At 39.2% G+C, this 16,413-nt stretch overlaps 1 protein-coding gene across 2 annotated transcripts; it reads left to right on the top strand.

The window, feature by feature from the left end:
• The first annotated feature begins 1,650 nt into the window (after positions 1–1,650).
• On the top strand, positions 1,651–14,432 carry RCN2 (reticulocalbin 2). 2 transcript variants are annotated; one of them, XM_086757670.1, is made up of 7 exons: positions 1,651–1,790; positions 1,930–2,035; positions 4,870–5,066; positions 7,580–7,681; positions 8,889–8,985; positions 10,601–10,743; positions 13,623–14,432. In XM_086757670.1, exons 1-7 carry the CDS (start codon positions 1,677–1,679, stop codon positions 13,773–13,775), a joined length of 912 nt encoding a protein of 303 aa, XP_086613796.1. In that variant the 5' UTR covers positions 1,651–1,676; the 3' UTR covers positions 13,776–14,432. The 2 variants fall into 2 exon arrangements, with proteins under 2 accessions (XP_086613796.1, XP_086613795.1); XM_086757669.1 differs by having other exon boundaries at positions 7,568–7,681.
• The last annotated feature ends 1,981 nt before the right edge of the window (positions 14,433–16,413 follow it).

Below are 16,413 nucleotides of genomic sequence, written 5' to 3'. Positions count from 1 at the left end.
TGGTTAAAAATATCAAGGGAACATGAAAGCCTCTTTTTTTTTCCCCCTGCATCCATACCAGAACGCTCTTGACTATTGTTATATGACGGATTAACTGCATACTGGGAAGTGTCTCGATTGTATTTTGACAGAGGCTAACTACCAAGAGAAGAATATGATTTCCTATGCTTTCTCTCTTGCTGAGCTTCAGATTTTTTCCTAATATATAGGACATAAGGACTTTGGGGTTTGCTTGCTTTATTGTTTGAGTTATTTGTGTTCCCTCCTATTTTCAGTCATCTTGGCATATGAACGTATTGTTAATAAACTTGCTGGTTGCACATCTACATCGAATGTGTTATTTGGAGACTGTTACAGTTGTTTAGGCTCTGAAATGTATACTCTGATACACTTGTTGACCCTTGAGATATACAGCAAAGAGGTATTTTTGAGGTGTTAGTAATGCATTAGGCAAAGAAGACAAAGCATCTTCAGTACTATTTCAGAAACTAATCAAATCTTATTCCTGTTTTGATTGCTTATAGGATTTGCTTTGTCTACAGATGCCACAAGTGGTATGACTTAATTCACATTTTGTATATGTGATTTATATAAATACTGATGGGAAAATTGACATTTAAACCAATAAAAGATATTAGATGTAACTCAGTATTAGATTTTTTTAAATAGAAAGACATTTCTTATATGGGCAGGAAATTGCAATAACACATTTACTGATTTATTGCAATATTTTACTCTCAGATTTTCAAAATGAACTGTCATAGCTCTTCACAGTTAATAGAATTTGAGGTTAACCGGGGAGCAGTACATCGCTATCGCTGCGGAAGAGACAGGACAGCGCGGCAGACAGCCGCCATTAGTTGAGGGCTCTGCTTAAACCTGGCAACAATTGCGTTTCTGGAAATCCAGGTAGGTTGATCTCGCTTCTTGCTGTTTAAAAGAGGAGTTCCAGAAATACACTAATATTGAAAGGAGAAATAACCAATCTAATAGTGGCCCAACACAAATCTCAATTAATCCAGTGAGAATGATTAATTTGACCTCAGTGGGCTCGGGATGAGAGCAATCCCAATGTCATGTGGCAGCCCTTAGGAATGGTATTCCTGGGGAGGCCCCTGCTCGTTTACTCGATGTATTGCTAGTTTGAGTGGTAAATGAGGCTAAAGTTATTTTCCAGCTTTCTTTTCTATTATCTGTGCTGAACAGTTATGAAAATTTGTATCGATCCACATTGTTAACTCATCTATAAAGCGTTGCTTCCCTTCAACTTGGTGTTCGAAGTGTTATTGGTGAGCTGGGTCCTCGAGCAAAAAAAAACGTTTGTTCCTTTTTGGTGTAAAACTTTTCCAGTGCTGGTGTCCTGATCACCACCCCTCCCTCACGCCAGGGTTTGTTGGTGCTTAGCAGTCGGGAGATTATCGCTATACCTTGACAGTGTCTTGATTTGGTATCTTCCACCGATGGAGCGTAAAGGACTGGGCAGGGGAGCAGGAGGAACGCTCTCCTTCCCCACCGCGCCTACCGCACAGGCGGCACCGGGGCTCGGGGTACCCGAGGGCCCCGCCCGCCGCCTCCGAGGGGCGCGGGGCCGACCCCCAGCCGCGCTCGGACCGCCCCCCCGCGGGCCCTTTCCCCGCCCCTCGCCGCCGCCGCTGCTGCCCTGCTCGGCGGGCGCGATGGGACAGCGGCCGGCGCTGCTGCTGGCGCTGGGCCTGGCGCTGGCGGCGCTGGGCGCGGTGCGCGGGGAGCACCGCGCCGACTACGACCGGGAGGCGCTGCTCGGCGGACAGGTGGGCGGCGGGACCCGGGGGCGGGCGGGAGCGAGCCGAGCCCGCCGCTTCTCGCCGGCGAGGCCGCGGGGTGGGCGCTTGGGAAGGGTCCGAGGCGTCCGGCGCCAACGGGTTAACGCGCGGTTCCGTTCTGCCGCAGGAGGAGGCGGAGGAGTACGCGCGGCTCAGCCCGGAAGAGCAGCAGCGGCGGCTGAGGGCCATTGTGAAGAAGATCGACGCGGACGCGGACGGGCTTCTCACCAAGGGTAACGGCGAAGGCAGCGGCCCGGGGACCGCGGGGCTTGCGTGCCCCGGAGCCGTGTCGGTAGCAGGAGCGGAGGTTTAACTGGGCGGGGACTGGGCTTTGTCTGTGTCCCGGGTCTGGCCCGCTGTCCTCGGGCACGGAAAAGATACCCGCTCCCCGTGACACAGCCGAGGACTCCCACGCTGCGGAGAATCTATGTGAAAAACATAACGGCCTTCTTGCCCAGCGCGTCAGAAATGCCAGCAGGCTTTAAATAGAGGGTATCTCCGTCCCTCAGGTTACTGGTTTGTGTGGTGAGATGAGCGAGGGCCAGCAAGAGCGCCCAGGCGCGAGTGGATGGGGGTAAGAGAGCAAAACTCACCTGCAAGTACCAGCTTTGCACTGGGACCTGCTCCTCACACGTCTGAAGCTGCTTTGGATCGAGTGGATTTCTGTGTTTGAAATCCTGTTTGTACAACTCGGAGAGCAAGTTTAAGAGGCAAAGAAAGTACACTGCAGCCATAACACCACATACGTGCACTTCAGTGCCTGGATCGTATATTCATCACAATACACTGTCAAATGTCTCTTCCCAGACAGAAAGGTTTTGATCAGTCAGACTTGTGAACCGTACAGTAAACTTAGGCTCTTCCTTTCAGTACATCATCATAACACTTTCTTAATTAAATTTTTAAACTCATTATGAAAATGTATTTTTGTTGTTTTGCTGTGATTTTTGACAAAAAAATCAAGAGTCTCTCACATGCACACAGAGAGAGCAGGTAGAATTGTTTTTCAAACGCCAGAACAGTGATATTTCATTAACACGCTGTTAAGCATGCAGGAAGCTTTCTAGGTGAGAGGACAAAACATGGTTTTAAAGACAAGATGAACCATATCTCTTGAATGTTTTTCAGTTTATACGCTGAAACTAAGCAGCTGCATGCTTCCTTCAGCGTTCCTGCATCTGGCTGTGTAGAGGTGAGAGTATATAGCTATGGCAGCATGGCTAATCCCTGCAATAAACAACAGGCAGCTCACAACGCGAAGGCTGTGAGGGAAGATGTCTAACATTTTAAAGTGTAGAAATTCCCATACTCCATCCTCATGGTATATATTGCATCTGGTTCTCAGTCTAATGAAAACTTGCCTTCCCCTCCCTTCCCAAAGGAAAGCTCACAGTGGAATGTGTTTTCACACTAAGAAACTTATGGTATTGAAACTTTTCCAGCTCAGCTAGTTCTCAGTGTATCGCAGAACACTCTTTGAGAACGTCCTCTTGTCTGTGGCGTCTCTATTTAGAGGTTAACAGTGAGAGAAGATGTGATATATTAATACCACTTTTGTCCACTTTTATAATGTCAGAGCATTAAGTGTTTCCGATGAATGTCACCGGACATGATGTACTCAGATGCCTGTGCCTCATGCCTTAAATCCTGGGCCATAAACCGTGCTATAAATTGTATGTTACTCATCTTTGAGAAATCATGTCGCAGTTTCTTGTAAGGCAATGCTAGTTTCGTGCACAAGCCTCTGTGGTTACAAAATGTGGCATGCACGCCTCCTCACATGTTCATAGTTCACAGAATCTGTTATAAAATTGGCTCCTTTAGTAACACAAATTCAGTATTCAAAATACATTTTTAAAAATCTCTTGCTGCTTTTCAAAGATACTGAAATAAACCTAGTAAAATTGTATTGACACTTCTCCTAAGAAGGATAGAGTAAGATACTTCTTTTTTTAAAAAAGTATTATAAGATTTTTCTAGACCAAAGTAGTAATTTCTGTAGGTTTTTTTGTTAGTCATCATGACTCTTCAGAGCAGGATTTTGGTTGAGTTGATTTAGCTATATAATTTTGCAATGCAGAGGAAGTTGTCTTCCCCTTCTGGGCACCTGAAAATAACTGGATGATACTGAGAGAATACGGTCTCCCAATCTTTGAATGAAGTAACTTTAATGTATTTGTGTGAACTCATTCGTATATGAAGCTTGATTTCTTTTAGCTACGTTTCTATGAAAGCAAGTAGCTTAAAAGCATTTCCAAAATATATAAGGTTTGATTTCAGCCCCAAGTAAAGGGAAAATATCTGTTAATATTTTGTTTGGGGTAATTAAGGCAATGGCAGTGAATTCAGTTTTATTTCAGTTTGTGGATTTTTCAAAAGAAACCCCAAACTGATAGGAACAATGTTTTGTTGCGTACAAAGTTACGTTTAAAGTTGTCTGTCCAAGCCATATTCAGAATTATTTTCATAAAGTTCTGAAGAAATAAAAAAAAGGTGAACGGATGCTACAGTGTTGGCTGGCGTCAGGTTTGCAAAGGCACGGCCACATGGTCATTTCAAGCTGACATAAATGCCAGCAGCCACCAAAAGGGGCAGGCTTCCTGCTTCCATTGCTCAGGTCCCAGTGAGCTGAGACGAGTGCTTTCTGAGCTGAAAACTAAGCATCTTCCTTCTTACAGGATAAGTTTTTAGTGATTCAGTTCACTATGAACGCTACCTGTAATCATTTTTTCCTACCACTTCCTGTGTGTATCAGGGACGGATGCATCACACTTTCTGGCAGCACCAATACAGACCAGATTACAGCAGCCACGTAACTCTAGCCTAAGGGTATCAGTGGGGAAATGGTACTAAGAAAGAAAAACCGAAGGCTGAAGCTGTCATCTGTTCTCTCATTCAGTTAACCTGAAAAAAGCCATAGTATAGAGCAAACAGATTGTTTTGCTTTAACTAACCTCTTGCCTATGTGCTTACATCTGAATTGCAGAGTATATTCCAGAGTGAATTTTTATAGTCCAGATGATTCTGATTGTTTTATATTTTACTATTTTTTAAATGATTTTCACAGAGGAGCTGAGTTCCTGGATACAGCAGTCTTTTAAACATTATGTTACGCAAGAAGCTAAGCAACACTTCAAAAACTATGACAAAGATGGTGATGGATTAGTGTCTTGGAAGGAGTATAATATGCAAATGTATGATCGTGTAATTGATTTTGATGAGAACACTGTCCTGGAGGATCAAGAAGAAGAATCATTTCGACAGGTAAAATGTTTCAGCTTCAGTTTCAGTAAGCCATTGGCAAAAGGCGGCAATGTTTGTTTATTGTGACAGAACAAGATGGGTAGAGAAACCGTAGCAGCTGGCGCATGTTTTAACACTTTCATCTGTCTGAGACGGGGGAGTAATTAAAGGAAAGTAATGGAGTATTAAAGCTGCTACCAACAAAACAAAGACAGAGTGAAATCATACCTCCTGAATATATTTTGCTGAGTGGAGTCTAAGTCTATTAAAAATCTTATTGCGGAGCACAGTCTCCAGCTGTCGTCTTAAAACAAGGGTCAATCTATTAGACTAGGTCTGTAGCCTAGTGTCCCAGCTTCAGCAGGGGCCAGTACCGCTGGTGTTGGAGGTAAAGGAAACCCTTGTGCTCTTTAACCCCTTTTATTGCACTGTTCTATCCACTCCCTCAATTATTTCTCAAGTACCCAGTGCTGGGTATCAGCATTGCCTGGTTTAACATTTCCTGTCCATTACAGACCCACAGAGAAAGCAATAGCAATTCAGACATTTTTAGCAATCAGAATGCAACTCTGATAGCGAAAACTGGAAAACTGGATGTATAAACAGCAGAAGTTATGGATTAATCTCATATATGAAAGGAGACATTTAAGAGTGGAAAGGAAAGGGGTGGGAGGCACCAGGAATCACTACGTAGCAAAACTTGTTTCCTTTCTAGTTACATATTTGTAAGTATCCGTAAATATTTTCCAAGAAGAGAATAATTGAGTTTTTAGACTGCTCTGCCCTGACTTTTTTTTTTTCTCTATGAGGATTGTTTTGGCTGCTTTTATTAAAGGAGTAGTAGATAATATAGGATGTTGGCAGAAGTGAAGCTAAAATGGGCAGGGGATTTTGCACACTGAAGAAACAAACTGTCAAGCTTTGGAGGTCATTTAACTGAATAATTACATAGCTTTTAAATAAAACAAGACTTCAAATGGAACTACCAGTGAAAATATTGATCCCATGTTTGCGATGTTGCCATCATAGATACATGTGCTGAGCTAGAATTTCTACTCACTTATGCTATACTTTCTTTGATTGCTTGCTAGGTTTTCCTGCTTGCTGACTTATTCAATATGTATTGTAAAGAGCGAAATTAGCAGCATTGTACAAGCATCATATGTCAGCCATCTTCAGCATTTTCCTTACTTTTGGAAATTGGTGATCCTGCTCTAATTAAAATGGAAGAGTTAGACCATGGTATTGATTTAGAACTGACATCACGTAAACATATGAATTTACCAGAAGGTGGCAGCCTTGTTCATGACTTCTCAAAAAAACACTGAAAAATAGGTTTTCCCTCAACAGTTCAAGGTTATGTTGCAGTCTAGTATGTTCTGTAGTCAGTCCTTCTGAATTGCCTTGCTATTTAAACTCTTGGCTGAAGTCAGCTTTTCTTTAAGAGCAGATTTAATTATTTTGCAGAATAGTTAAGATCTTACACTTTGTTACATGTTATGTTCTCCATTAAGCAGGTTAGCCTGATTTTGAGAGAAGTGTCAATAAATAGGTCGTAAACTAGGAAGTACAATTTCAAATGGCTATTTTTAAAGTAGTTGTGATGTCTGGTTTGCTGGCATCTCCATTATTCAGATCGGGTTAACAATGACAGCGCAACACAATCATGGGATTCCAAAATTTTTATAGCTCACATCATGTGCCGTTTGAGTAGAGATCAGTTATGAATGGTGTGGGTCTTTATTTTGTCCAAAGAGACTGTATGAAATGAAACAAGAAAAAAATAGAATTTTTTTTTTCACATTTGGAATACAGAAACAGGAAGTGCAAGACATTCAGAAATAAGAACTTGCCTGCTTATTGTGGATATTATTTATTTTTAAAAGGCATGCTAATATTTATACTTAAGATGGGTTAAGAGAAGTGACTGCTTTGAAGCATGTTCAGATGTAATGGACAACAGTTGTACTAAAGGAATCTGTATAAACCTTCAGCACTTAAAATGGCCTCAGAAAAGACATTCCATGTATATGATATTTCAAGACCTTTTTTGAACTTACAAACAACCCTTGATATAAATGAGATCTAGATCCAGAAGGTTAAATGTCCTTAAAATGTAAATTTTGGATTTTGCAGTGGCTGCCATTAATTACAGCCATTGTACTCCACTAGGGTAGTTTGGGAATTGGTGACTTTTAGAAGAGGCAGCATGTAAAAATACAAAAATTCTTGGTCATTTTATTGTTTCCCTTTTGTGTTTTTGAAGCCTTGGCTAAGAGTGTGTTTTAAATGTCTCCTTAAATTGAAAAAAGGAAGTTTTTATGGAATTCTTAGAATAAAACCACTTCAATTAAAAGTGCTGTTCTCATTGCTCTGGATGAGCTCTTTTTAATAAAAATATAATGTCGGTATATTACGAGTAGGTAATGTGAAACAATTAATACACTAATGAGCTTACAGCCAGCTACTATAATGTTGTTTTTCCTTTTCATTAAGTGCTCTAACTAAATCTATTATCTAAGCTTCATTTAAAGGAGAAAAAGCGTTTTGAAAAAGCTAATAGAGATGATGTTCCTGATCTCAATGTGGACGAGTATGTTGCCTTTGAACACCCTGAAGAAGTAGAGTATATGACGGTAAGATTTAGGGGGTATCTTTGTCAGCCTGGGTATGTAGATGCATGTGCTTAGCCACAGTACTACGGGGAGAGTGCTTTTGAGCAGTTGTGTGTATTGCTTTTACAGACCAAATGAAAAATCAGGTAATGTGCTGTGGATCCAGTGCTGGAGTTCAGGAGCTGGAGCAGTAGTTCACTGCCGTTCTTTGAAATGTGTTTCAAGAACTAGTATTGCACAACTGTCCTAAACTTTTGGAATTAGACTGACGTAGCTACCTCTAAACTCTGTTAGGCTGGAAATACATCAGTGAGGTTTTAGCTTGAGGAAGTTTCATGCCTAGTTCAGAGTTCAGTTCTAGTTAGGGGGTCTTACAGGAAAGATTTATTTGCACAGAAAATGTTCAACTGCTGGTTACTCTCACTTTGCTTAAAGGGACACAAAAGTCGCTCTTGTGTCCGAAAGAGCATTCAAGCCTGTCGGAAGCTTTAATATCGACTGTACTATGGTTAGAGTTTGGGGGATTAGTATTTCAGCCAGGAGCACTTTGTCGTCGGTCATCGGTTTCATCACTGCTGTGACTGCTGGTGTCATTCCAGCTCAGTACTAACAGTTGATCCCAGTTAAGGGTACATTGGTGCTTTTCTGCAACAGAGCCTTCAGTTTTGGCTATCGGATGCTGCAGAGCCTACTGCCAGGAGGAGCACCATGCAAACAGAGTCTCTGTTTGTGTTGACATAACTGTTGATTATGGACAAACAAGGCAAGACAGAACTACAAGGACAGGCCGCCTTCACTGGGAAACACAGGACCAAAAGACTAACCAGTTTTCCTAACAATTTCATAAAGTTGCAAAAATGCAAATTAGTGACTGTCTTGTAGAGAAAAAAAAAAGTGAAATAAGATGATACAGCTTTGTACAAATTCATATTTCTCAGCTAGTTTTGTAGTTTTGAGTTATATTGAAGGATTCCAACTCCATGTACACCTCTTAGCTAAGGTTTTCATAAAACCTGACATCCTAAACTCTTAAGAGCAGATCTGTTTCATTACACAGGAACCAGTTACCACACTAGTCTGCATAAAACAGAAAAGCAGATTTGAAATGAGTGAGTCTTGACTTTAAACAATATCTTATTGCTCTAAAAGTATTTATTGCTGTTTCTCTTGATTACAAGTTGCTAATTTTTCACAAATCGATATATTCTTTTTTGTGTATATGCAAAAGGACTTTGTCATTCAAGAGGCTTTAGAAGAACATGATAAAGATGGTGATGGATTTGTTAGCCTGGACGAATTCCTTGGCGATTACAGAAGAGACCCAAGTAAGGAAAAACGGAGGGGGCATGAAAGAAGAAACTGAACAGAAGCTTTTAGAATGGGGTGAATTGTATCTACTTTTATTTTCAGCTTTCTCTATCTCCATCTGTAGGTTCTGAGTAACATTATCCTGTCTTTTAGAATGGTTTAGTTTCCTGATACTGGGCATAGTAGCTCATTATTTCAGTCTCCCCTGTATGTATTTGGCAGTAGATTGTAGAATGCATAGCCCATTCCACCATTTCCTTGCAAGTTACTCCTTGTTTTCCTAAAGACTGAAGCATGTTCCTCATCACTAGGTATGCAGCTGAAATAAGATGCAGTTTTGTTAACTGAACACATCTGTGAAACTAGCCACTGGTTTTGGGCAACAGTGTATGCAAGAATTGTGACATTAAGGGATAATCTACTTGCAAACTAGATATTAGAAAGGAAGGAAAGAGACTTCACTCTTTCTTCTTCTATGATAGAAACCTAATTATTTTTAAACTGTTAGTTATCTGCTTGTGATGTCAACTATTTTTGACTTCCATAAAGTTTAGGAAGTCTTAATGTCAATTCATGCTTATCTGCAGTGTGTATCAGTGGTGAAAGGTCAGTTTGATGAATTGCTTCTAAATTTCTTGAAGAGTTAGAGACAAGTTTAAGATTGCTGGCTAGGTTGCAAGATGCAATACCAGTGCATACGGTAAGTATAAATCAAGTGTACAAACACATAAAAACAGTAAATGGAGTTGCTTTGGATATATTCCAGGTATTTTAGAAAACAACAAAAAAAAATTAGACAGTAAACTAATTTGAAAGCCTGTAGTATTTGACTGAGTCTGAGCCTGCACTAATCAAGAGCTTTGCCTCTGTTAGCTGTCACAGATCAACCTCCCTTGATGTTAAAGCAGGGGAATAGACAGTAGAATGTTACGAAAAGCTTCGTATGGCTTTATAATTTTCATAATCCCATATACTGCAAAGCACTAGTTATCCACCTGCTTTTGGGACAGGTGTTGATTTACCCTACTGTCCTCTGTCCCCTGCGTGCTGAGATGAGCACTGTCTGAGGCCTGCAGTGTTGCTCATGTTGCTGTGATGTGATACTCTCAGCATGGTATCTGCAACATGATTGCTGTAGCTTAATGGGGGGAGTAATCTTAACTCCATCAAGGTAAATACTGCAAATGTAAGATCCCTCTGTCATCCATTTTAACTTTTTCCTACTGGTAAGTCAGCTGTCCCACTAAGTAGGAAAGCATCTCCTTGGCAGCCCATTCTATATAAAGTATGCTTTCTCCACTGTCAGTCTGGGTCATTGTGGAGATAGGAAAATAAACAGTTCAGTTGATGGTAACTCTTGACTTAAACGTCCATTTAGTTCAACTGTAAATTTACAATCTTAATATTACCTTAGGTTTAAAGTCTGTTTTAATCTCTACACGTATTTTTTCATATGTAGACAGATGCATTTATTTAATCTATTGGGACTGGTCTGTAAGGCTTACCTTTGTTTAGTGAAATCACTTTTATGGTATATTTTTTGAGATTAAGTGAATTTGCTTAGGGTAAAAGGTGAAAACATCTGCTTTAAGGTAAAGAGTGGCTTTAAACGTAACAAATGTGTCTTACTAGCTGCACGGGAGGATCCAGAATGGATACTCATTGAGAAGGATCGGTTTGTGCATGACTATGACAAAGATAGTGATGGAAAACTCAACCCTCAAGAGCTGTTGTCTTGGATCGTACCTAATAATCAGGGTATCGCACAAGAGGAGGTATGTGTTTTGACGGCTGTTTAGATTTTAATTAACGCAGTGGAATTTTGAAGGTACCACAACAAAATGATAGATGCCTTAAGATTTATCATGTCTCAGTAGTTGAAAAAGAATGCTTAGTAGATCTTCACATACATTTTTAACCTTTTTTTCAGTTTGACAAAGAGTGCAGGTCCTTCAATTGCATTAGGCAAATTTGAAGTTTCTATTAATTGTATGAATGTTTGTAAATTAACGAAGTGCTTTTCTACATGTTTAAATAGCTTATCTGGTTTGACTTAAGGGTACAGTATTTTAATCAGTTATTTTTCAGTTATTGTAGGTTAATCTAATGAGATATACTACTAAATCACCATAATTTGTAGAACTAAAAACCGATCTTTTCATACATAGAAGAAAATGGAAGTATTTTATGATTCAAGATGCTGTAGTGCAAACTTTGATGATTATAATTAAAATGGTTTCATCCGGGGTATAACACCATAATAGGTTTAAGTGGATTCTCATTTTAGTTGTTTTTATTTTTTGTAGCAGGCAGTAGAAGCACTGAGTGTTCCAGAACAATCTATTTTAGCAATCAGTCTTTACAGTCCGTGGCTGCAGTACAGAGAATTTCTGCTTTTCTGCTAGTAACTTGTTTCCTTAATTTGTCCAAGCCTCTCTCCTTTGCACTGGAGGGTTTTGGTGTTCAGAATGGCAGGAACAACAGGCTTCCCATGCCTGCGCAATTCCTGGTAAAGACAGGAGATGCTTCACGTCAAACAGCAGAGCCCCTGTGCTATGTTGGACCATCTCATTGCCGAGGTCCTCCCTCTTCCTTTTCAGCTCTGTTGGTGACAGAAGCAGCGACGTGGCTAGCACGCGGCACTGGGTGCTCGCGTATCTAACCTTAGCTTAGCTTCCTACAAGTAGTATTTTTGCAAACATAGATCTGTAAGCCTCTACACAGACTTTTTTTAACATCGGACTCTTGAGAGTGGTTGGTTCTTGTTTCACAGAAACAACACTGTTCTAACTGACATGAATTCTGCGTGGTGTTGAGTCTGTTCATACCTGTGTTGGTTTGCTTGGTTGTTTGTTTTTTTTTTTTAGCAGTTCTTTGATATTCATTCAAATTTTAGCTTACAGCAAGGCCATGCTGTAGTAATAGCTCAGGTGTGCAAGAATTTTTATTTTTTTTAATTTGTTTCTCTAATGCACTGTTTTTTTCTTCAGTGAATATAAGGGCTTAGCAAAGTCACCTCTCCTAAAGAGAAGGCAGCATTGACGTAAGTCATGAGCTGCTGTTTGAGAGCTGAGTATTGCTGTTTCATTTCAGCATTTCAAAATGACTTGAGAAACCTGGTAGCTAAATAACATAAAAATAGAAAAATTACTATACATTCCATTTCCAGGAATTGATATGTGTTTACCAAGATATTTGTCTTCATAATCTTTTAGCTTTTGCCACGCAGAGTGTTTTTAAAATCTGCATGGCTGACATTAGTCCCTGTTGTTTTCTTCAGCCCTTTTTGGTGATGCAGTCAGCTTAAGTGTAAGTAATATTTAACTTTTTAAAAAAGTCACTAAGCAGTTACATTGAGCCAAATCAATCAGAAAAAGTAGGAACAGATGGATTCTCTAAATCATTGTATTTGTAGACGTTTAGCAGATAAAACAAAAAAAAACAGGTAATACCAGGACTCCTTTATTTCTCAGAAACAAACGTGCAATAGAGCTGCTGTACCGGCTCGTTAGCTTTGAGCTATGTAATACTTTTGAATAAGCTACAACTGAAATATTCTGCAATTGTTTTTCTGTTTTACTGCTGAACTTCCCTCCTTTTATAATATATAAATAAGCAAAAATCTGAGAATTGTTTTAACTTGCAGTTTCATTTGACATTGTTACGATTTAGTATTTGAAAGTTTTTTCAGAAAAGCAAGCTTTTGCTTTCAGCAAATGAGGGAAAACATGAATTGCTACCCAAAGTTGAAGCTCCTATGCATAGATGGTGTATCTTGTGCACTGTTGAAGGTAGAAAACCCTTTTTCATGGTGGACATAAAATACTTTCCAGTTACGTTTTAATCATGAAATATAGCCATGGAGCATTTTTTTCAAATCATAAATAGATACAGAATATCCAGCTGCAAATCTTTAGCTTTACTTTTTTTTTTTTTTTTTTTAATACGCATGTGTGATGGAAAAGTGAGTCTCCACAGGGTCAGGAAATAAAAATGGCTTAGCATAGTAGACATGTCCAGAGCTGGAAGCAAGCGTGCCTACAGCTTAACCTGAGAGCTGTAAACGATGCTTATCTCGTGAGACACAGAGTAAATAATGCAACAGATAACCAGCGCACACTTCTGAAAGAGGGTGTTCAACCTGAAGGCTGTATTGGCTCAAATCCTAGTTGAGGTCCCGCACATCAAGGACTTGCTACTGTGGCTGTCAGTCAGTGCCTGAGTGGCCAGAGGGGCTCTCTGGAAACACAGGGTCTCCCGCTGACGTGCTAAGCTTGCGTTCTCTGCAGCTCACACACTAAAGACAGGTACTGCACTCATCTGCGGACTGCAAGGACTACGGGTGCTTCCAGGAGATGATTAATCTTCGCTGTTTGAATACTGTCCTCCACCCTCAAAGTAAAGCTACACGGTTGGCATTGATTTGTTGCTTTATAATTGACAGCGAGGGTAGAGATTTGGTATTATGAATTTGCCACCACATAAAAGAGGCAGAGAGAAACAAACTGAGGAAAGAAAGGCTCTGTTCTGAGTGTAGTCTTGTGCAGCTTGTTACAAATAACGTGGCAGGACTTTGACAAAGCCATTCTAAAAGCGTTATTTATAAATGCTCACATCTATTAACTGCGCACATGGCCTTCCATTTATTTTAAAGGCACTTCACCTGATTGAGGAAATGGATTTGAATGATGATAAAAAGCTTTCTGAAGCAGAAATTCTTAAGAACCAGGATTTGTTCCTTAACAGCGAAGCAACGGATTATGGTAGGCAGCTTCACGATGAACGTTTCTACCATGAAGAACTTTAGATGATTTATTTGTAATCTGTTTTTCTTCTCTTTCTTTCATTTGGAGCGTTTGTTAAAAGCACCCATCAGCTATGTTGGTTGAAAGTTTCATGCTGTAATTACAGTACGCTAATGTTTGTGTAAATAATTTGCATTCAAAATTTAATTACACTTCTGCAGACTTCCTTGGGCCTGTTCTAGCCTTCAAAATTAATCTTAAATACTTACTTCCAAAATTATATAGCATTGGGAAATAGATTACTTCAGGTGTTGTCCTGTATTGTGAAGTTATTCTACTGTACTTGAAGAAAACAGAGAATCTAAATGATTGTGAAAGAATGCAAAACATAGTAACTGAGAGACTGCTATTTTTTCTAATCAGTTTAATTAGAGAGGGGAGTGGGGAAGGTGGGGGGGTGTTTAGGGTCAGTATTAAGTGTGTTTTATTTAATACGTTTGGCGAAATACTTGGATTAATGCCTCAATTGTTTAAGAGGTTTCTACTTCTTTTTAAAAGTTTTCTATACTGTGTTTTATTGTATCATAAAACTTGCGATTTTTACATCTCTAGACAATAATTGTTTTTAATGTACAATTCTACAGCCTTAGCAATACGATGGCATTTTACAGTGTTAAGACCCTCTTCATGTCTTGAATTAAAACTTAAAGTATTCTGTCTTTCTGTGTTTTGTCCATTTATTACTCACTGTGGGTCACCCATAGCAGCTCTTTGAAATGTGAACAATGTACACAATGTGCTGCGGCAACATTTCAGTCTTTTATAATCCACAGACACATCGTCTCATCTAGATGCTAAAGAAGATTCAAAAAAAGCCAAGTGTGCATTTAGCACTTTCTGGACAAGTTTGCAAAACCAGCTTGTTTTTGTTTTTGTTTTAATGTGGGATATATGGAACTCTACAGCGTCAAGGCATTACATAACATTTGTAGTAATAACCTCTAAAAGTTAACTTCTGTTGAAAGCTCTGCAATTAGCATTCATAAAAGTGAGTACTGTCCCATTATGTGATTATTTGAAATAGTCTGAAAGGTTAATGGCACCACAGATTCAATTTAGGAAAGTACATATATTCTCTTTTTATCTCCTAGAAAGTCACAGAAATTAGCTGACTATTCTAAACAAAGAGAGCCTCTCAGAACAGATAGTGCAGAGTGTATTAGAGCTTTTGTAATTCCTAGATAACTTACTCCTGTAATGCTCTTGCAGTTTTCTTCTTGACAAATGTTTTCCTTCCTCCCAACTCTTTTTATTGAATAAAAGCGACTAGTTCTGCCTTGGTTTTTTTCCCAATATACCAGCTATTAATTATTCTCAGAACAAACAGGAAATTCCTTTTGACATAAGTGTTGAAGTATCACCATTAGGAGGGTAGCAATTTTGATTCAGAACAAAACTACGTCTCATTCTAGTGCATTTTTTAGATACCATGGTGACAAAAATTCAAAATGCTTTTTCAGTTTTAGAGGTTGGGGTTTTTTCTACCTATATTTTTTTATTTCAGTTCCTGAGAATGTGAGTAAAGCTATTGCCATGTTGTTGTTGGGATCTGATGTGAAAAAAAAAAATCTAATTAAATGCAGTGTGTACAGAAATATAAAAGCAGTTATTGTCATCTTTGTTGGTTTGAAATATATCCAAAGTTGCCCATTTGTTGTTGTTCTTTATGGTATTTTTAAATAAGTCTTAATGACAGATTCAGCTGCATCCTCAGGACTAAAAATGTCACCATCAACTTGCAAAAGAAGGAGAAATAAAGAATGCCTTTGGAAGGATGCCGTACCCCTGCTCTTTGACTCAGCTTCAAAACATTTGCAGGTTTGGAATAATCTGCATAAACTAAGAATAAGAAGAGGTGTAGCAAAACTAGTAAAATAACAAACAGCACAGCAGTCACACAATCCACATCTCAGAGTCTGTGCCAAACATCCAATGTGTTGCTTATCTTAATATTTCTGTAAGCAGATCATGTTAGATGGTATTAGAGCTTAGCTCGTTCTAAGATGACAATAGAATTACAGCTTTCATCACTTTGCAGGTCTTAATGTAATTTTATGGGCGTGGAAAACTAGTACTTCAAAAGAAAACTAATTGTTAATGTGACTGAAATGTGGATTTGGAGAAGTGCTAAGCTCAATTCTTTAACAATGTTGTGTTCTGTTGAACGTTTCTGTAATTATTAGGGTAAATTAATATAGACTTTGATTTCTGGTAATGTTTTTAAAATGAGGCTTCTTTCACTTCAGGATTGGAAGCCTAATAGCACTTTCACAATATTAGAAAGGTTTGCGGCTTTTGATAGTTTAATCCAGTGTTTAGGTTGCCCAAACTGGCCGTCCACCCCTTACATTCAGTGATGTCTATCCAAATATATTCTATATGAGAGTAGCTCCAGTATTTTCAGGGTTATGCACTGAGGGAGTCCGTTACCTGGCATTTTTTAACTATCCTGAGGAAAAGTGCAATGACGTAAAGCATCTCTTGGAACTTAAACTGTTTCACTGTAGATAGAAACTAAATAGAAACTTGAGCTGTAATGAGTCAGAGCAGAGATTTTCAGCATTCCAATCTGGCATAATTTATTTATATATTTACAGAAGGACTGACTAGTACTGAATCTGGGATTACCAGACTCTGAAC

This window comes from Chlamydotis macqueenii, chromosome 12 (genome assembly GCF_036417535.1).
Source record: "Chlamydotis macqueenii isolate bChlMac1 chromosome 12, bChlMac1.mat, whole genome shotgun sequence".
NCBI classification, from domain to species: domain Eukaryota; kingdom Metazoa; phylum Chordata; class Aves; order Otidiformes; family Otididae; genus Chlamydotis; species Chlamydotis macqueenii.
Note: the sequence above shows the minus strand (reverse complement) of the source record. Positions and strands in the feature narration are given on the sequence as shown.